Source organism: Macaca nemestrina, chromosome 3, assembly GCF_043159975.1.
Source record: "Macaca nemestrina isolate mMacNem1 chromosome 3, mMacNem.hap1, whole genome shotgun sequence".
In the NCBI taxonomy this organism is placed as follows: Eukaryota; Metazoa; Chordata; class Mammalia; order Primates; family Cercopithecidae; genus Macaca; species Macaca nemestrina.
In genome coordinates, this window is record NC_092127.1 from 67,677,896 (window position 1) to 67,700,828 (window position 22,933).

The 22,933-nt window shown below is 37.8% G+C and overlaps 1 protein-coding gene across 11 annotated transcripts in view; it reads left to right on the forward strand.

Moving 5' to 3' along the window:
- The window catches only part of LOC105486144 (transient receptor potential cation channel subfamily C member 3), a 73,315-nt gene that overhangs the window by 20,018 nt on the left and 30,364 nt on the right, over positions 1-22,933 (forward strand). For all 11 annotated transcript variants that reach the window (XM_011748851.3, XM_071093082.1, XM_011748848.3 and 8 more), the window contains exons 3-6: positions 6,999-7,187; positions 16,954-17,118; positions 19,800-20,016; positions 21,489-21,722. In XM_011748851.3, the coding sequence (XP_011747153.1) occupies positions 6,999-7,187; positions 16,954-17,118; positions 19,800-20,016; positions 21,489-21,722 (805 nt within the window). The remainder of the gene's footprint in view (positions 1-6,998; positions 7,188-16,953; positions 17,119-19,799; positions 20,017-21,488; positions 21,723-22,933) is intronic.

A 22,933-nucleotide genomic window follows, 5' to 3' on the forward strand; every position in this document is an offset into this window, starting at 1 on the left:
TGCGTGCTCACCCACTTCCCCACTGCTGCCTGGCCCGCTCTGCCACCGTTCGTTCCACATTCGATTTTGCCCAGTGAATGTGAAATCACGAGGGACTGAGAGCATCATTCAGACCTCGTCTGATGTTTTCTTTCTGCCTCTCAATGATGGTGCTGTGACAAATTCCCTTTGGGGATCCAGTATTCTGGATCAGAGAGCTATAATTATGGTGCCGCTCTGTGTTCTGGGTAAGCATTAAATAAAACTCAAGATTTCTCCCCTTTTTACTAAAAGGAGGGTTTTGGTGTGACTTTTTGTCTTCCAAATCCTTCCTCCTGTTTTGTAGTTAGTTGTATGGTAGAACATAAGTAGTAATAGTTTGTTTTATTTCCCCTGAGGGAGTGTACCGTTTCCGGAGTTCCTGCAATACTAGGTCTGTGTTGGACTGGACAGAGCAAGCTCCCATTCCATCTCCACGATAGTGTTAGTTTTGAATGCACTGTTCATTGGCCCAAGCATTTGTGTATCCCTTTAGAATCAAAAGTCAAAAGACCAATAAAAAATACTATTAAAGTCATTTCACTGATATGACAAAATGCCTTTCCCTGAATTCCGCATATGTATATTCAGAATGGTGAGCCGCAGATGTCAGTTCAATCTAGAAATATGAGGACAGCAAAGTGATTTGCTTTAAGGGATTTTTTTAATGAGTGAACTTTTTTCCTGGACATTATTTTCAGTCAAGCAGTATTATTTATTTTTATAAAAATTATACATTAACGACAGGTCATTTTTATTTTTTGATCAGTTGCTACCTCCTCCTATGCAGTTTGATTGGCTACTAAATCTGGGTATTTCATAGTTCTGATCAATATCATTTAGACTGTTTTTGACAGGTTCTTGTCTCCCATTTCCCATCTAAAAAGATGATTGTAGACATCAATTCCTTAAATTATTTTCTAGATGCTAAGTTAATCTTTTTAGTTGAGTGTTATGGTGTCAGATCACAGAAAAAGTGATTATTCTTTCACATCTGAATATAGTTTTTATAGTTAGTGAGATTTACACAAATGCAACTAGCAATATAATTCAGGTTACAGAAAATATACTTTGTCCCGGTGTTGCAAGAAAATGGTGGGAAAGTGGTCCCATCCCTTTTCCATACACACAAAATTCCCTGGATATCCATCAATGCTCATTTTGTCCCAGTGGAGATCTGGACTTACTATAATTTTGTTAATCCATTAAAATTTTTTTCTGATGTAAAAGCTACACACATTTATTGTAAAAAATTTCCAAAAAAGGTAAAATACAAAGAAGAAAGTAAATGTTACCTTATATCTAATCCCTTTGAGGAGATTCATTATGTGGTATTTGAAAAGATTTATTTACTTGGCCCCCAAATGATTTTTTTTTTTAGATAGAACTCAGAGCAAGTTGGAAACTCCAAATTCTGTTTAGAGACAGTAGAAAAGCACGTAGGTAAAGCACTTTTAAATATCACTTTGTTATTTTGAAACAGTAATTAAAACATAATTCTAAACGTATTTATTTGCCACTGTTTCAAATGCCACACAAACCTTGTTTTTACACATTTTTCTTGATATATACTGAAAGTCTGCAAGAGATTCTATAAAAGGGAATATTTTCTAAGATCATGTTTTAATAATTTACTAAAGATGGTGATGTTTGCAATTCCACCCAGAGACGTCAGCTCAGTGCAACTATGGTAAGAGAATTTGTTATTCATAGTTTTACCCTGAAGCTGGCTAGATCCATATTGGTAATGCTTAGAATCTCTTTCATTGTAACTTAAAGAGTCACCTCTGATAACCTTTCAAGGGTGGGGAAATATCACAAATGAAGAGGCAAAAAGAGAGAAAACACAGTTGAATTCTAGAGAACATCTATAAAGCTGCCAAATATCTATAAGGATATGCAAAAATCATCTAAATCTCCCAGTTCTTTTTTCTAGATTATATGGAAAGTGCTTGTGTAGCAAGATAGCCCTCTCTGAGCCGAAATTAAGACAGTTCTTTAGAAATTATAGTCTCCAAGGACTTCACGTCTCTCTCCCCTAACTCAATGTGCCTTTTCTCTCTCATTTTTACCTGTCCTTGTTATTCCTTTCTTATCTGTCTTTATTTCACCTTTCTCCCCTCTTGTCCCATGTTCATGTCCATCTGTCAGGGCTTTAGACAGACAGAGAAAATAGTGCTTCCATAGCACTGACCCAGAGACTCTGAGCTCTGAAAAGGCAGTGAAAATGAAGCTCATTTCTGAGGCAAGCAGGTAACCTAATTTGCCCTATTCCATGGTGTTCGCTATATTCTTCCCATGGGGACTTTGAGCTCAAAGTGTTAGCCTTGAAATAAAAAAATAGTTCCCTAGTGAAAAAGAGGTGATTTTTTTCCTTTTAAAACACCTATATTTATTTTATCTTATCAATGGCCCATAATATCTAGTATCTTACCCCTGAAATTGCCATCATTTAGGTGCTTCAGAGAAGATTCTCAGCCACTCTGCAGTTTTCACATTTCTTTGAGAAATGCAGTAGGCATGGTGCTGAAAACATGTGAAGGTCAATACCCTAAGAGGTCAAACATTCTAGGATACAGATTTAGATAAATTAGTGGAGGATAGCTCCGTGACAGGTTATTAAAGAAATATTTTGGATGTGCAAATGCCATTTGAAGCTATTCTGAGAAACAGAGTATTGGAAGGATAGACTCTTGGTCTAATCCTCCAAAATGTCAGTGGCAAGGAAGCCAGTCATTTATTAAGCTGTGAGAACGCAAATTGAAATTTTCTAGTTCTGACTGAGTCATGACGCACCTTTTTTGTAAAAATAAGGAAGCGGGGAGAGGCGTTTGCTTCCCCGTGCCTCAGTTTTCCTCTCCTTAAAGTAAAAAAACAATTTCACCTTATATCACACTACAGCTGTAAGGAAGAAAAAAAAATGAATATAAAAAGCAAGATGACATTTTATAGCAGGAAAATACTCTAGGAATCATCTTTAATTTTGCAAAAGAGAAAGCAAAGGCTATAGGCAACATTTCATATGCTAAGCCTAGATTTGAGTGTCTTGAGTCCCAGTCGTAGGTAGGTATTGTATCTAATATAATGTACCTGGTAATATCGAAGCACTTAGCACCTAATTTGTACCAAACATGTTCTAAGCATTTAATCCTCATAGTACCAATATTGGGTAGGATTGATTATTCATGTCAGAGACGTAAAGTGAATTCCACAATATCACACAGCCAGTAGGTGGTAAAGCAGTATTTGAGCCCAGGAAGTCTGGCTTCAGACTCTATGCTTTTAATCACTATGATAACTTGCCTCTTTTGTTATTAGGGAAAGGGCCTGACAGAACCAAGCCTGTTAAGAGTTGAATTTCAGTTTTCCTCTTCAGGATAAAAAAGGATTAGAATGATAATTAAACCACATACATTAAAAGGAGTGTGCAGAACCTGTAGATATATTGTAATGAAGACTGAACTTCATTATTCTTCCTCTGGCTTGAGCGGATCCTTAGGGTTTTAAGTTCTGCTCTATAGGGTGTACAGTAGGTCCACCTGCTAACTGTGGAGGGCTGTGGTAATGGATGAGTGGTTTATTAAAGACCATTATGCAAAAGTAACTTAAAAGAAAATTATTAGAAAATGTAGACCAGAAAATGGTCTGATCTGTGAAGTAACATGGTGGAATTACCATTCAATGCGGCCTCATGGTGGAATTAAGAGTCGATGTGGACATGATTGCTTTTGCAGCTGAAGAGAGGCTGTTCTTAGCTGGAGTTCTCCATCTTTCCCGGCGAGCTCTGCATAGGTTTAAAAAAAGGTATCCAATTACTGTAACAAAAGAAATCACCATTATCTCCAGTTCTGATTATTTTCTGCGCTCTGGCAACAGACTTCTTTAAGTGGGAAATGTTTAAATTGTTATAAAAACAAACAGTGCTGTCCTTGCAGCATGTTTGATTATCAGTTTTTTGGATTATTTACTGATCTTTCAGTGGATGTGAAAAAAAGCTTTCCTTAAAACTAAACAGTTTATAGACTATAATTTTATAGGTAATGAGTTATTATTTAGGCATTACTGCAGATGTGGGTACTAAGTTTTCTTCAAAGCATGGAAAGTAGCCTCTTTCTATTTCTGATCAATGGAGAAATGACCACCCTATGTTGTACCAAATCTTACAGAACAGTCTGAACTGAAGAATAACATGAGGAAATTTCATCTAAAAAAATCGTATTAAAAGGGAAGCTTTATATGGAAACGGGCATGGATTTAATACTTCTTCTGGATGCTATAATAAAATATTTCATTAGTCTTTCAGGAATGGAAAGCAGATGGATATTTAACTGACACTCTGCACAGAAACCAGAGACTGAACATTTTATTAATTTTATCAGTTGCATGGTACCAACTTGAATGGAAACTAAAGATTGAAGTTTTATTCATTTTATCTGTTCCCTTATGAGGGGAAAAGGATTAACTGTAACTGTTCTTTATCTGAATTTCTGATATCTGAAATGGAAACTATTCTAATCTGTGTAGCCTTTAAACAGTCTCTCTTCTTCTTGTTTATTTTAGCTGATGACGTGGTTTTGCCCATCAAATCACATTAATTATGTAAAGGAAAAAAATTGGAATTCTTCACGTCTTTTATTTAAGTATGATTTTTGGAAGCCCAGTAATTCTACTGTGCCAAATATTACTTAGTTATATAGACACTTACAGTGTCTCAGGACATGTTACAGTGGGGAATTCTGTTTTCCTCAAGTGTTCCACATTAGATTATTATCTGGTTAGGCTTCCTAATAGGCTAGAATTTTAGTGAAAGTCATAAAGTGGAACTAGGGTTTCCAAAAATGAGACACTTTCTCAGGAGATGGTCATTGACGCCTTCATTAGAACAAACGGACTAGAAACAAAGCTCCATTCAGAAGGCAACAAGGAATGCTACCAACTGACTTACTTATAGTAGTCCACAGCAGTATATAAGTATGCAAATGAAATTAAAGATTCATGGATTATTTTTAGCAAGGTGTTAGTTCCAGTGGCCTGGAAATTTTTCTCTCAGGTACTGAATTCTGTAACCCTTGAGAATTCCATTACATACAATGATATATTTCTCTTCTTCTAGTTCTGCAGGGCACAATAATATGCCCTTCAGAGAAACAAACAAACAGAAAACCCTCTGTATACAGGTGGGTATCCATCTACCTCTCTACAGTCGTTCTAAACCAATTATTCTCAAACATAACATGTATCAGAATCATCTGGAGGGTGTGTGAAAACACACACAGATTGCTGGGCCCTACTTCAGTTTCTAAATCAGGACATGTGGGCTGGGGTCTGAGAATTTGCATTTCTAACACATACCCAGGTGCTGCTGATGCTGCTGTTCTGAGGACTACACTTTGAGAAGCAATGTCTCCAGTAAGGCAAGGGATAATGAACTGGACAAGTTATTTTTCACTGTCAACCTAAATAACAGAGAGAGAGGTTCTCTAAAAGAAAATGAGGCCGGGTGCAGTGACTCACGCCTGTAATCCCAGCACTTTGGGAGGCCCAGCTGGGCAGATCATTTGAGGTCAGGAGTTCAAGACCAGACTGGCCAATATGGTGAAACCCCATCTCTACTGAAAATACAAAAAAATAGCCGGGTGTGGTGTTACCTGCCTGTAATCCCAGCTACTTGAGAGGTTGAGGCAGGAGAATTGCCTGAACCTGGGAGGCAGAGGTTGCAGTGAGCCAAGATTGTGCTACTGTGCTCCAGCCTGGTGACAGAGCAAGACTCCATCTCAAAAAAAAAAAAAAAAAAAAAATAGAAAATCATATTTATCTGGGAATGTAATATTGCAGTGGAAATACAAGTGACATGGTAAACTCTGTGTATTCAGGGAGGTAAAGAAAGACAAGTTTTTTAAAAGAAAAGTGAGGAGGGCTACGCTCCAGGAACAATAACAAAGGCAGAGCTAGTCCAAAGTTGTACAGGCAGTTGCTGGGCAGACGTCCTCACAGAGGTATTTTTTGTGTAAGGTCGCGATGGCCTTTATGCAAGGTTATGGTTTTTGCACCCTCTTGTGATAGTTTTGTGTGTGAGAACCCTTCCTTCATGGCTTTCTCTGACTCTATTAGTCAGGGTTTTTTTGTTTTGTGTTGTTTTTAACACAGTTGACTTAGTTTTGACAACTTTCATATCACATATAGTTGATCTTCTACATCAAATTGCCATTTTAGAAAAATGGCCATTATAGAAAAATTTCCAATGTAGAAATGGTCTTGTTTTGACTTTACAAGAACTATTGTTTGTACAAAAGAGAGAAAACTCTTTGATCCTTTGGTCTTTCAGCATACAATTTTTTGAGTAAATGCTTTTTAAAATTTTTAATTGACAAATAATTATTGTATATATTTATGGGGTACCATGGGATGCTTCGATAGATGTATACAATGTGAAATGATTAAATCAAGCTAATTAACATATCTATCACCTCACATTACTTTTTGTGGTAGTGAGATATTTGAAATTTACTCATCAATTTTGAAGTATATAATATAGTATTAAAGCTATAGTCACTGTGCTGTGCAGATAGATCTCAAAAACTTACTTCTCCTGTCTAAATGAAACCTTTGTTCACTTTGACCAGTATCTCCTCATTTCATCTCTACTTTACCCTACGTCTTACTCCCACCCCCTGCCTCTGGTAGCCACTTTTCTATTCTCTGAGTTTGACTTTTTTAGATTCCACATATAAGTGAGATTATTATCATGCCATTTTCAGAACTATCTCGGATGGTTGGGCTGTTTGCAGGAGAAGGAAACCTGGCTAAGGGGTTGGGTGGGTGCAAATCCAGCCTGTATTCAGTTCAACAAGCCTTGCATCCAGGTAGGCTGCAGCTTTCTACCCCCAAAAGAAGGGATACCTTTTTCTAATTCACCCAAACACTTTCCATTGAATAAAAGCAAATTATTTGTGTTAAAACACTAAATCTCTTGTTCTTAGAATGACTATCGGAAGCTCTCCATGCAGTGCAAAGACTTTGTAGTGGGTGTGCTGGATCTCTGCCGAGACTCAGAAGAGGTAGAAGCCATTCTGAATGGAGATCTGGAGTCAGCAGAACCTCTGGAGGTACACAGGCACAAAGCTTCATTAAGTCGTGTCAAACTTGCCATTAAGTATGAAGTCAAAAAGGTGAGTGGGCCTACTTTCATCTAGTGCCATATTAGAATAAACATGTAATACAAACTATGCCATAATCCTAGGAAAATTATTAAAATAATAAGACTAGATGCTAGTAGGCTGGGCAACATGGTTAGACCGTGTCTACAAAAAATAAACAAAATTAGCTGGGCATGATGGCATGTGCCTGTAATCCCAGCACTTTGGGAGGCCAAAGCAGGAGGATCACTTGAGGCCAGGTGTTCAAGACCAGCTGGGCAACTTAGCGAGACCCTGTCTCTACTAAAAATTTAAAAATTAGCCAGGCATGGTGGCACATGCCTGTAGTTCCAGCTACTTGGGAGGCTGAGGCGGGAGGATCACTTGAGCCCAGGAGATTTGTAGCTGCAGTGAGCAACGATAGCACCACTGCACTCCAGCCTGGGCAACAGAGCAAGCAAGTCCTTGTCTCAAAAAATAAAATAAAAAATAGATGCTATTGATAAAAGGTTTTTTTGTAGGGGGTAAAGTTGCAAGTTAAATGTGTAGCTTCTGATCCTTTCTACTTTTTACCCATGGTGGGACCTTGAATAAGTCATAAATTTGTAAATTTCAGTTCCCTCATGTACCAGGAGGATAATATCTCTTATCTATCTCAGGGTTTTCGTGGAATTTAAATGGGTTATGATATGCAAAAGCACTCTGTAAAATGTTAATTACAATACAATTAATAATGCTGTTACCTGTATATGTTTTTGTAAGGCACTTTTACATTCTTATGTGAATCCTTGCAGCAAGTCTGTTATTATTCATTTTATCTACAAAATATGTCAGTAGATGATGGGGTTTCTATTCTACAAGGAAACTGAGGATTGCCAAGCTTCAATGGCATGTCTAAGGTCACACAACTATGGAGTTGGTCATGCAGGTGCCAGAAATAAAAATTATGATTTTTTACTCTGGTTACTGCAGAAAAACGGTTATGTGTTTCTATTTGCCAACTTGTATGGGGCTTTTAAATAATTCATAAAAATTGTAGTTATAATGTTTCACAATAATAAACATCTCAGTTATCCAGAATCCAATACTTTATACATGTTATATAACAGATTTTTTTGTACTTTAAGAGAAACTGATAAATCACAAAGAAATAATCTGTTATCAGCTCTGGTTTTATAAAGTTGATCAATTTACAAAGAGACAAGTGTTCTGTCTTTTCTGCAGTGTGACATGGTGCTTAAGAGGACAGGCACTAGAGCCAACCTGTAAGGATTCAGGTCCTGACACCACCATGTGCTCCTGTGTGACCATGGGCAAGTCACCTAACCATCCAGGCCTCCATCTGCTCACTAGTAAAGTGAAGACAATAGTTGTACCTACTTATTCATTTGTTTAAGGATTGCATAAGATAATGCATGTAAAGTAATTAGCACACAGTAGTACATCGTGATTGCTCAATAAGTATTAGCTATTAATAATAACATTTCTACATTATGAAAATTCACACCCAGAGTGATGACTCTTCAGCTAGTTAATCCTCAGTCATCAAAGACAGATTTCATGCCCCTTGTACTGAATCAAGTCCTTAGTAAGAGGAATTTATTTAAGCAGGAAGGAATTTAGTGAGTGATATTGAGGAAGCTCACAGAATCCTAAGAAGAGGTACAGGAACAAGCTTATCTAAGCTGTGCTTCCAAAAACCTCACCCAGAACCAGGCACAGCGCTGACCTGCTAAGGGAGTTTCTGTGGCCCAAATGGAACAATTCTGTCTCTGCTGCTCCCATATCAGCACAGAGAGGATGCTCTGAATCCTGCCTGTTTTCATATGGCTCTTTCCACTGGTCAAAATGCCTCTGATCAGTGGACCCAGGCCAATGTTTGCACCCTAGCAGCAAGCGAGGATGGGGAAATCTCTCTCACTCTGTCTCTGTCTCTTTCTCCTCTTTCTCTCTCCCCTCCTGTCTGTCTTTCTCTCTTCTGACACACATAATTCTGCTACCACAATGTAGAAAACTTATACACATAGTATTTGCAAGATTTTGGTCAACCATTAATGGCAGATCTCTCCTCTATTTCATAAGACAGTCAAATGTGAAGATTCTCAGTAAAGATGGAAATAAAACCACTTTTCAAAGAAAGTATGTTACAAGATAATTAAATTGGCTAAATTGCCCTCCTCTCAGAGCGTTCTTGCTAGTTGAGGTTTAGTTATTAATATATTGAGGGAAAAGGATAATTTTGAGCAAGATTGATAGTAAACTGTTTTTCAGAAAACTCTGTGGACATATATTCACACATCCTGCAATATGTATCTCTTTTCTTTGACACCTGAGAGAATTGATTTCAGTTGTCACTGGTTTTTTATCATTGCTTTGAAAGTGTTATATGAGCAGAGACAGCTCATCTACACTTGTGCTTCTGTCAACTAAACTGCCTTGCAGAGTTTCTTTCTTCCTGCATGTTAACTTTAAATAAATTGGCATGTAGGTTACAGTGTATGAGGTGTCGTTAATAATAAATTGATACCAGTCAACCATCAGGCAACCAAAAAAAATATTTAGAACTGTAAGGAGATTCAGGACTTTGCAAACCTTCCTGGTTTTGTTTGTTTTATGCTATAAAAGGAGTATTAATGAGTAAAGTCTTTGATTTGGAATCCTCACTCAATAAATGTATGTAAAAATTATATTCTAGAATAATAAATGTACGTAAGAATTCTGTTCTAGAATAATAAATGTGTATAAGAATTATATTCCAGAGTGCTTGCAAAGCCCCAATTCCTCCTTTCTTTCTTCCTTTCAAAGGCTTCCTTCATTTTCAGTCAACACTCACCCGTCTTCACTCTCACAAGGAGGAAAAATATCACCCTACCCACTCCTGCTGCTTCCTTTTCCCACCATCTCATTTCTAGTCTCCAAGCAAAACCACATCTTGGGTTATAATGATGCATAAACCCTGCCCACTCTGGCACAGAGGTAGACTATGGCCATATGCAAGTCATTGGGATTTCAAAGTAACTTTATATGGACTCCCCTACCCCCTGATAACATAATAAACTCATATTTATTCAAATCAACCCATAATTCCACCAAGGAAACCATTCCTATCTAATGGTAAGCCATATTGACCGCATATGAGACTCAGGAAGTCTTTCTTCTACCGACTGCCCAAGACCTACTCCCAGCTTTGGTTCCAAGTCTGTTGTCTTCTAACTGGACTCAGGATTCCCAGAGCTCTGGTCTTTCCCAGAAATCAAAGCATGAGTTCAACCCAGGCCTTACAGAACTCAATGATACTTAATCCAGTAAATGAATATATAAAACACCAGAATAGGAACTATCTGACCATGAATTTAATGTTTATGTCAGAAAGGAGTTTCTAATATAAAAGCAAAGAAATCTCAAAGCAAAAATACAAATAATCTGGTCACATATAATTTAAAACCTCTGTATGACATCAGAAAGATTATAAACAAAAGAGTGAAGGGCAAACTGGGAAAATTTTTTTTTTATTATAACTCACAAAAGATTGATCTTCATAATATCCCAAGAACTCAAACAAATTTGTAAGGAAAACATCCAGAGCCCTGTAGAAAAATTAGCACAAGGTTTGAATAGGCATGTCACAGAAGAGAAAATTCAAATGACTAACATCCATATTTAAAATTTTCAGACCTTCTAGTGATAAACGTATACTAACGTACAAATACCATTTTCCTTGTCTCAAACTAACAAAGAATAAAAATTTATAATTCTCAGTGCTGATAGTAAAACAGCAACCATCTGCCTGCATCTTTACTAATAAGGAATGGATTTTGGAGATTATTCATCCTAAAATCTTTTTTTTTTTTTTTTTTGAGATGGAGTCTCACTGTCACCCACACTTGAGTGCAGTGGTGAGATCTCGGCTCACTGCAACCTCCGCCTCCCAGGTTCAAGTAATTTTCCTGCCTCAGCCTCCCAAGTAGCTGGGATTACAGGTGCCCATCACCATGCCTGGCTAATTTTTGTATTTTTAGTAGAGATGGGGTTTTACCATGTTGGCCAGGCTGGTCTTAAAATCCTGACCTCAAGTAATCCGCTCACCTCAGCTTCTCAGAGTGCTAGGATTACAGGTGTGAGCCACTGTGTCCAGCCTAAAATCATTTTTAAGGGATCTCTAAGGTAAATTATAAAGCTGGAAGGATAGTAAACACTATTGCTATTTATAGAAATACCTATATTATTCTTTGAAAAGAGAATGGAATAGACTGGAAGATGAAATTTGATTTTCTGAAAATGGGTACAGGAAAATTAATTTTTAGGCAAAAACACTAATTTTGTTTAATTAGAATAATGGACTGTTTGCCCCTTCCAAAAAGTCTTGAGTTCTAATTCTGAGTGTACCTCTATCCTGCTCTGTGATGTGCAGCTGAACATTAATCCACTCCCCACCATAGAAATAACCAAAGTTCTACCTGCTTCACCATGAGCTATGTCTATTGTGAGAAAGTTTTTGACAAAAGATACTAGAGCTTGGTAGACCACTGAATCTGGAAAACTGGGCTCTCAGATAGAGAAGAAGAACATTTCCTGAGTTCTTCCTTTCTGTTCTCCTATTAATATTTCCTCCATAGTAGGATTAGATTTAAATGTAGAAAAGCCATCCTAACAAGAAACATGCAGCAGTATAAACAGGATAAAAGCGTCCATTGTGTATCCACTTTCTGTGCAAAAAGTATACAGGGGAAGCCCAGAATTAAAGAAATGCAAAGAGAGTTGTAAATATGCCACTGAGACTTTGGAATGGGTGTGCTGGCTGGCACAGTCCTGTGTGCTGTACTGCGTGGCCCCTTGTCCTGGTCTTCCCCAGGCACCAAGAGATAACAGAGCGTTTTGCACTCAGCAAGTTTGAAAATCCAGAAAACCTTTGCAATATAAGTTTTGGGTTTATATTTCACAATTCATTGAGTTTTAAAAAGAAGTTGAATTGCCTAGTTTTTATTTACAAGAATATTTTCCTTTAAATTGTATGAATTGTGGCTCTAACGGTATCATTGAAAACAAATCCAGAGTTCCTACCATGTTTTTACGCAACAGTATTCCCATGAAGACAGTTCTTGTGAAGACTGATTTGATGCAAAACAGTGTAACATTAATTAATTTTTAAATTTACAATTTGATTGTTTTCCCTAACCTGCCCTGGTCAGTGGTTCAGTTTATAATCTATCAGTCATTTGGCAAGAAAAAAACATTTCATTTGTTCTCAATGCTGGTTGTCCAATTGAAAGATTGAGATTTTCTTGTGTCAAGCATTCTCTCTTTAAATCAGAAAACTCAAAATAAGGGTATTATTTTTGTGATAACTTCAATTTGCTGGTCCACTGAAGTTAGAAAACAGAATACAAATGTTATCCTGTTGGGTGTAACTGGTGTAGTGGCATAAGGAGATTTTTCAGGAGGTAAAACACTTTTCAGGTATAAAGGTCACTGCCCTATTTCAAAGTCATTGAAAAGACCAAAACTCATCTCCTAAAGGGATTAGCTTTTTTGCCTTCGCTTGCTATTATTGTACTGACTTTACTTTCTTTTTTGAAATGCTCCTTGTGTACTCGCATTAGGATTTTAAATCATTGGAGGAAAATCTGTTTGTGTGGATTAAATGAAATCAACAGAATCCATGAAGTGATGTATAATTATCTCAAAAAAAAAAAAAAAGAGTAGAATTAGTAGCATAGTAGATAGACCCGTTAAGCTGAATTTTAAAGTGTAACAGGCAAAATGCAAAGACCACAATTTTGGTTACTACTTAATGTAGAGTAAGGGTTTGCACTGTTGTACAAGTTACATCAAGTCAAAGACTGACCATCACATATATGCCATATGGAAAGGATTGAGTCCATCAAGTCTTTGAAACTGTGCAATCTTTATAAATATGTAATTAATGCCATAAAGCACATCTTCAAATTTAAAAATTAGTCCAAGGACAAGGAGTAGGAAAGGGAGATACGCTATAACATTAATATTTCTGTCCTCAAGAGTTTAAAACCTAAGAACGACCAGTGCCTTAGTCCACTTGTGTTGTTTTAATAGAATGCCTGAGATGGAGAGACTTATACGAACAAAACTTTCTTGTCTCATAGTTCTGGAGGCTGGGAAGTCCAAGATCAAGGCAACAGTGGGTTTGGTAGTCTGGTGAGGGCTGCATCCTCTAGAGGGGAGGAACACTATGTCCTCACATGGCAGAAGAGTAGAAGAGCAAGCTAGTTGAATGCTGCATAAAACCTTTTTTATAAGTGTCTTAATACCATTGACAAGGGAGCAGCCCTCATGGCCTAATCACCTCTTGAAGGCTCCACCTGTTAACTCTACCACATTGACAGCACCTAAATTTTGGAGGAGACACATTCAAATGATAGCTAACCAGATACTCACAAAAGGGAAATTTGTCCATCAAATCCATATAGACACATGTCTTCCTGTCTCCTAACTTCATGGGAATTTTGTTTCCTACAGAAACCCTTGGTCCAAAAACTGCATTGTTGATATCCTAAGTGGTAATCTGATTTGATGACATTATATATTCCACCTGTAGTTTACCCTGAATGAACCATTACCTGTCCCAAGCTTAGCCTGGCTGCAGTCATCAGGGATGCCTTTTATTTATATATGTCTAACTTCCCTCAAATGCAGATCCTTCAAATATCAAGATGATTGTACCAACATTCAAATTAAGACTATTTTAAATTCTGATTAGGCATCTTGACAAGCATATGAGTTGAAGCCTCAGTTATAATAGCTTATTTTGTATCTATTCAAAGCTTACTGTGTACCCTAGAACAATGACCTCTTATCACTTAATTCAACTCTGATGCTTCCATTTTTATCTTCTTGTACCAATATACTTGCCCAATATACTGCCTGGATCTGGATCATACTGCCCCTGCCTGGATCATAGGAGGGGCTTAAGACATTTTGATGAGTGAATAAATGAATGAATGAATAAAGGACATTAGGGACCATAGAGGGAGAGGTGAAGCAGGAAGGAAATGATCTAAATACAGTACAGGGGCAGAAGTGGAAGTTTGGAGAAGTTCTCAACAAGAATCCTAGGAAGTTGTCACATATACCCAGGAAGCCTCAACTTTGATTATATTCATGAGTTCAAATAATGATTGCATTGGTCTGTGAAATGCTGTTTTCAAAATTACAACCTTTGAAAAGTGACAAAATCTTGGGTTTGGAGAGAAGACCTAATATATCCTTAGCAACTAGCAGCTACTGAAAATCAGGACCTGGGATTTTGAAAACTGAATGGAAAGGAACTCGCATGATAAAATATGCTTCTTAGTTCAGGCTGCTGTAACTAAGTACCATAGGCTAGGTGGTTTATAAACAACAGAAATTTATTTCTCGGCCAGGTGCAGTGGCTCATGCCTGTAATCCCAGAACTTTGAGAGGCTAAGGCGGGCGGATCACATGAGGTTGAGAGTTCGAGACCAGCCTGACTGCCATGGAGAAACCCCGTCTCTACTAAAAATACAAAAAATTAGCCAGGCATGGTTGCACATACCTGTAATCTCAGCTACTCGGGAGGCTGAGGTAGGAGAATCGCTTGAACCTGGGAGGCGGAGGTTGCGGTGAGACAAGATTGTGCCATTGCACTCCAGCCCTGGGCAACAAGAGCGAAACTCCATCTCAAAAAAAAAAAAAATTATTTCTTACAGTTCTGGAGGCTGGAAATCCAAAATCAGGATGCCAGCATGGTGAAGATCTGGTGAGGACTCTCCTCTGGGTTGCAGACTGCTGACTTCTCATAGTATCCTCACATGGTGGAAAGAGAGCAAGCTCTCCCACCTCTTCCTGTCAGGGCACCAATCCCATTCATGAAGGCTCCTCCCTCATGATCTAATTACCTCCCGAAAGCCTAGCTTTCTAATACCCATCACACTGAGGCTTAGAATTTCAACATTATAACTCAGTTAATTATCTCAAATCTAATGTTCGTAAATTTATTCTCACCACCTCTGTCCGTGGGTCATTGAGTTCCCGTGTATGGTGGTGCAGAGGCAGCTGCCAGTGCAGCCATCAGTGGGCTTCTCCACTGGGTGCACTCTGGGGGCAAAAGCAGGGATTTGGGGGAAATTGCACCTCCATCACCTGTCCTGGGAGATGAGACTTTCTTTTTTAATTAAAATTGTTCATGGGAAACTATGCACCAGTCAGTGGAAACCTGTGCGTTTCCTTGTAGGTGGGCTTTGATAAAGAGCCAAATATTAATAACTCTAGGAATTGCCTGGAGTTACTAAGAATCATCAGGATCATTAACTACAACTTGATTAAAGAGGAACCTTTTGACAAGTAGGAACTGCAGCTACTTTTTTTCTTTTTTTTTTTTTTTTTTTTTTTTGAGGCGGAGTCTTCACTCTGTCGCCCAGGCTGGAGTGCAGTGGCACCATCTCGGCTCACTGCAAGCTCCGCCTCCCGGGTTCCCGCCATTCTCCTGCCTCAGCCTCCGGAGTAGCTGGGACTACAGGCGCCCGCCACCGCGCCCGGCTAATTTTTTGTATTTTAGTAGAGACGGGGTTTCACCGTGTTAGCCAGGATGGTCTCGATCTACTGACCTCGTGATCCGCCCGCCTCGGCCTCCCAAAGTGCAGGGATTACAGGCGTGAGCCACCGCGCCCGGCCGGAACTGCAGCTACTTTCTTTGTTTCTCAGTTCCCAAAAACATTTCATGGGTGTTTCTTAACAGGTTCATTATTACTGTTTATTCTATTTTTTAGAAGACAGTGATACCTTGATTTTTGTGTTACTAAGAACTCCTTTAAAAAATATGTTGTCACTCATAGTTGATTTTTGAATTCCTGAGCTTGGACAAAGAACATATGGCCATTCATAAAAAGGCATATCTGGCTACAAATGGGCAGATTTTGGCATAAGGACCTTTACATGGGCCTGACTACAAATACATTCTGCTTCTTGAATAATGACAGGGCTTTAAAGAAATCCCAGTCCCTCTAAATGATGCAGGCAGATAACTTAACAAAATCAAATGGGAAAAAATCAAATGGCTGGACTGAAATAAGTATAATTTGCTCATTTTTCCTGATTAGAATTTTATTTATTAAAGAACTGCTGAAGATAAATAGTCGTGATATTTTGACCTTTTGATAAAGGAAGCAATAAAAAAGAGGACAGGAGGGAAGTAACATTTGATGTCAGTTCCTGGAAGAAGTGCATGTGTAGACCCAGCATAATATTTGCAGGTTCATTGATTATTTTTCAGACCTTTTACAGATTTGCAGTAATAGTACATCATTACACAAAGGGCGCATCATGCATATTTTTTTTTATATGTAGCATTTTAGGGGTTGCTCACGAAACTTCACACATTTCTCTTTTAGCTATAGTCTACAATAAACCAAGTAACTTTTTTTCTTTTCCATTTTGAACTGAATGCAAGTAAGCTGGCCAACCGCAAGATGGGACACATTTTTACAAAAGAAGCCAGATGTCACCCAGATTCCACAGAGAAATCTGTGAATCATGGAGGGTTTCTATCAAAAAGAACTATGATTAAGGACACCACCAATTTTATCCTCTCATTTCCATTCTAGTTCTTCTATTAGTTCTGAAATAATTTTGAAAAATGGAGGGAAAGCAAAGAAGAATATTACCAGAACCTTCCAGTACCAATATGCTAGAAAAATATGCTTTAATGTCTTTAGGATGCACGTGTATTTAATAGTTGAACTACTGACAATGGTATGGTAACTTACCTTTCTTTCCCCTTCTCAAACTCTCTCTCTCCCAACAGTTTGTGGCTCATCCCAACTGCCAGCAGCAGCTCTTGACAATCTGGTATGAGAACCTCTCAGGCCTAAGGGAGCAGACCATAGCGATCAAGTGTCTCGTTGTGCTGGTCGTGGCCCTGGGCCTTCCATTCCTTGCTATCGGCTACTGGATTGCACCTTGCAGCAGGGTACTCGCTTTCTACATCTATTTCCTCTCTAGTGGTGTACTGTGTCTCTTTGGGATAAAAAAAGAAAAAGCTTCATGCTTAAGACTCTTATCAGTTTTACCCTGAATGTTAATTGACTCAAGAACACAAATTCTCTTTTTTAATTACTGGATCAATTCAAATAAGGGATGAAAAAGGATTCGGTACCAGTGGGATAGATCACATTTGCAGGCATACAGTACTTAGGCTCTTTTCAGATAAAATCCTCATGGTAGACAGAGAAGGAAAAGGTGCTTGAATGAAGTAGCACTTGTACTGATTTTATTGACAGCTTAATAAGTAGAGTGTCAGCTGGGTTGGCCTGTGAACAGACCGGGGAATGGAGAGAACTACAGCAGTAGTACCAAGAAGCAGTTACACTGGGAACTAGAAGGGCAACCCATTTGGACCTGTCAGAAGAAATCCAAGGTTGAGTGTGTGAAGCACAGTTGAGAACAGTGGTGGTATCCAAAGTCTTCAAGAAAATGCATGTCAGGTTCCCCTAGCCCTGTGTTAATTCAGACAGTTCTTAAAAATGTAGGATTTAGGTTCAGGGATTTTAAGTTTTTTAAGATTGTTTATTGTTTTTGCTTGGATCATTTTGGTTAGTACCTTTATTCTCCTCTCAACTTTCCAATGTAAAATCAATTTAGTTGTGCCCAAGAGATCCCCTAGCAAGATGCGGAAAGGAATACTATTCATGCCAGTTATGGGCACTGCCAGAGAGAAGGAGCTGCGCTGAGATCCTTTAATCCTGTTTTTACATTCTGAAATTTGGTTTTGTTTAAATCAGAGGTAGTTTCAAGGCAAAATGAGTCAAGGGCACTTACAAGTGATCCTGGAAATCTGTCATCTCTCTGGCTCAGCAATCTACCCCAGCAGAGTTCTGCTCTGCAAACACCATATACGTGTGAGAACGTTCATCCATCTCACTTCATCATTGAGTTGCCCATGCACGTGAAGGCAGAACGTTTGTCATTTTGATCGTATTTGATGACTCAGCCAAGTTCTTTTGTTACATGTCATGGAAAATTACTTTAAGATTCTTCAAATACGTAAACACTAAAGATGAAAAACTATAAATAATATGAGAGGGCATGCAATAAAACGAAAATCATATCTTACCCAAATAATTTTCCTTTCTGAAGGAAATGAGTTGGAATGTTGGGGTTTAGAAGTGTTTGTCTCTTAGGGGAACTTAATCAGTTAAAACATTCCATCAGGTTTGAAGTAACCATCTTGGAGTCCACTTCTTTTCTCCCTACACTTTTACAAGTACAACTAACAGTGTGGCGTGGTCTGCAGAGAAGGGAAACATGGAAGTTAAGCCATTCCCAGAGCCCATGTTTAGAGCTGCCGTATACCACGTATCTTATGACAAAAAGGCAACATAGTAAGAATTTTCCATGTATATCGCATTTTTGAGATTTGCATTCTGCTTTCTTTTCATGTTATTTAAAGTTCTAAGAGATTGACCTTTAGGAGAAACAGGCTTGATAATTCCCAAGAAATTTCTATGTGCTATGGATAAGCTACCCCCAAACGTGCCCTTTTTGCAGCTGTGTAACAAAGTGATATGTAAATGTGTTGTTTATTTTTCTGTGTCTAACATGGAAAATGTGACTTTTGTGTGCATTCATGTTCAATCCCAAAAATACCTGCCATCTCTTTCATCATTTATTGACATCACATTAAGGTTCTAGACCTACAAAAACATTTGTTCGGAGTTACAGTCCTTTAAATGTGAACCTCAGTACTTTATAAGGTCACAGACGGAGTTAAAAAGCAGGGTCTGAGAGTGTAGAAAAGAACATACTTGATGAATCTACCAAATGTACCTAATTCTTAGACTATGGAGGCCCTTGGGACAGGAGGAATTGTTTTTCATTTTCACAGGAACATGGGACTTTTAAGGACATTATATCATAGGGGATTTTAAAGGAGTCACCTTAAAATAATTATAAACTGAACTTTGGAAGTCCTTTTGTACCATTTACATGATTATCCAAGTCAGAGATTACTTTCAATTAAGTTAACCTACTTAGAGGTTTTAATTATTGTGTATCTCCCTCTTCTTATTAAGGCAGTAACAGATGCAATATTCATCTTAGTTCTAATATTTTCTGCCTTTTTTTAATAGCATACCAGGTATAACTTGATTTTGGAATATTTAGAAATGAGAACTAAAATTTACTTCTGTAGTAGTAATTTTTTTAATCTTCAAAGGGTTTTTAATGTCTTATATGAGTCTATGAGAACCTCATAACATCTCAGTTACAAAGCAATAAAGAATTACACAATACAAAGTTGAAGTTTCTTTTTCTAGACCCTAAAAATCTGGACTTTGCATATTCTTTTGTGTAAAAATAAAAGCAAGAACCGGTATAGGCCCTGTGATTTCCAGAAGTGCATCTATGAATTCAGTCTACCGTAAGACAAATTGGACATTTAGGAACAATGAATTTTGAAGACTTATTAAATTATTTTTGAAGGAAGCATCCCCCTTTAAAAGAATATTTTTCATAATGTAGAGCTTTTTGGAAACAGAAGCAGAATTATGAGTGTTCTCCTTTCATCAATTTTTTTTTTAATCCTATATTGTAATCTCCACAAGTGAAAGCCAGATTTTCTGAAGCAAACTTTTCCTCTTTGTTTTGTTGCAGCTGGGGAAAATTCTGCGAAGCCCTTTTATGAAGTTTGTAGCACACGCAGCTTCTTTCATCATCTTCCTGGGCCTGCTTGTGTTCAATGCCTCAGACAGGTTTGAAGGCATCACCACGCTCCCCAATATCACAGTTATTGACTATCCCAAACAGATCTTCAGGGTGAAAACCACCCAGTTTACATGGACTGAAATGCTAATTATGGTCTGGGTTCTTGGTAAGCCTTTTATTTATTCTACCAAAAAGTAATTATAGAAATAATCGCCATTTTCTATTGAAAAAAAATGTTGTTATGTCTTATATGGTGACAACATCACTATTGCAAGATAAGCTAAATAGCAAAATAATCAAATAATTTTCTAGCTAGGTAATGCTAAAAGGTGTCCCCTAACACTAAATAAAATTTTTTATGTATAACACGACCCTAATTACAAATATACCATGTTTCAGAAATCTAATTTCAATTATTGAACAAGATGTAAGTTTTAAAATGTGACTCACTGTGATCAATTATTTAATTGAAATACTTGTGAAATAACCCAATGACTATCAACTGATGACAAATACTTTCTTTGTTGTTTAGTGCCAGAGATTTTAGGAGAGTTTTCATTTTCAGAATGTTTGTTATTAGGTTGAGTGCAAAAGTAACTGTGGCTTTTACTATTTTTAAAATGACAAAAACTTCAGTTACTTTTGTGCCAACCTATTTCATCTTACAATAACCCATTTTGAATAGCTGTGTTAAAATAAGAATTTGAAGTTATGTGAGGAAAAGAATTTGTTGTGCTCTCTGCTAAGAAATGGAGATTGGAACCAGGTTGTTTATTTCTGATTAATCTGAAGTCATTTTTGTATCTGTTTTATCCAGTGTGAGTCTTGATGTCTTCTTATTTTCTGAGTTAGTAGGTTAGTTCTTCCTCCCATTCACTCCTGTGGCCTCAGCCTAGGTCAAGTAATTATTTTATACATTTTCTTTTAAGCCATTAACTTTTTAAAAATTCTACAATATTTTCCCTTTATGTAGTCAGGACAATTTGTTAAGTTGTTAAGTTGTACTATTTTGTCCTCTTGTCCCAGAATGGCATTTTCTGCTTTCAGTTTCTTCAGAATGTCCTAGGGCCTCTCACTTAAGGGTTTCGTCTTTTTCAAATAATGTTGCTCACTTTTTAGCATGACATGGAAATGAGAAGAGGGGATAAGAGTGTGATATGAGTATTATTGGTAAACCGTTCTTCTTGTTAAAAATCTTGGGGACTTATTTCTCCAATAATCACTACAGTTTGATAACTAACCATTGTGATTATATAGAACATATTTTCTTCCCCAAAAGTCTTATAGGACAACTTGAAGAACCTTCCTTGCTTATTTTCTTTCCTTCTTCCTTCTCCTCACCCCGCTCCACTACCTCCTCTACATCAATAGAGACGTTTCTGGTGCCACATGTAGACTGCTTCTCCAAATTCTAGTGTTGTGGGGTGAATTATTTTCTTAGCAGGAGCTTCTTCCATTTAACTCCGCACAGGGCCTCAGTGACCATACAGTCAGTCAGTCAATGCTTTGTGATGCCTAGTACTGTGCTTGATGTGTAGGGTATTTTAGAGATACCTGTGGCCTGGTGGTGGACACAGTAATGGCTTCTCGGCCTAGCCTGTAAAATCTGACCTGCACCTTCTGTATTTGTTGTGACAGGAATGATGTGGTCTGAGTGTAAAGAGCTCTGGCTGGAAGGACCTAGGGAATACATTTTGCAGTTGTGGAATGTGCTGGACTTTGGGATGCTCTCCATCTTCATTGCTGCTTTCACAGCCAGATTCCTAGCTTTCCTTCAGGCAACAAAGGCACAACAGTATGTGGACAGTTATGTCCAAGAGAGTGACCTCAGTGAAGTGACACTCCCACCAGAGATACAGTATTTCACTTATGGTAAGTTATTAGCTTCAGGGTCTCCTTATGTTTCAGGAAAGGTATTGGAACCACATTTTGGAAGGAAATGCCAATGAGAGTATGTTTAGTATAAGAGGTGTATTGAATATTTATGGACAGTGGAGAAATCATGAACTTTGGAACCTACAAAACTGGATTCATTTCAAGGCTCTGACCCCCTTTACTGTGTAAACTTGTTCAAGTCAACTTGCTTCACTGTGCCTCAGTTTTCATAGCTATAAAAAGACAATGTTACAAGGTGGAAGAAAATTACCTTTAAGCCTATAAAATAATTACTATTGGGAGACTGTCTTAATTAGGGAAAAAATAGTTTGATAAACTGCTTGATGTGAAAGATAAGTCCCCGAGAGCAGGAGATAGATAATAAAAGTTGCCAAACTGCTCTACAGGCAAAGTGAACAGTAATTCAGCAGAGGCAGGAAGTAGGTCCTAAAGTGACCACGAGAATGTAAGCTCTGGAGAACCAGCAGAAATGTTGGGGGAGGATGTTGTCCTGCTCACATGTCATGGAATGGGGTTCATGTCAAATATCTCTATATTGTGAAGAGCAGTGAGACCTCAGCTGACACCCAGTGTGAAAGAACATTGATGCCTTCCTTCCCCCATACAAACCAATGGTAAGTAATGTTAGCTTCCCTTCTCTTGAGGCCAAATTGAGGAGCCACAGCTAGCAAATTTGTATATAGTTGTAAAATCTGAAATCTGGAAAAGACTTTAGAAAGTGCTGTCTAATCTTCATCTTACAGGTAGGGGAACTCAGGCACAGAGTTTAACTGTGATCTGGTTGTGAAGAATAATTTTTTTGGGTGTAATTAGGGCACATTGTGATGAGTACAAGTAGCATGTAAACGTTATTGAAGGCTGGACTTCCGCTCCAAAATGTAAGATGTAATTAAGCACCTCTGTTATTCTCAGCAAGCAAAGATTTTTATATACTAAGGAGACTTGTTCAAATGAGCAAATGATCACCATTTGTAATTAAAGAATTAATTTTAGATTGCATTTTATATATCTTGACTATTTCATAACCTATTTATTTAAATTTATTCATGTATATTTAGTGGCTGTTGTCTGGAAGGGATGGATTCAGGCTTCGCTATCTTCTATATGTATTGTTTTGATCAAGTTTTTAACCTTTCTAAGTCTGGTTTCTGCATCTCTAAAAGAGGATAATAATATCAAATCCATAG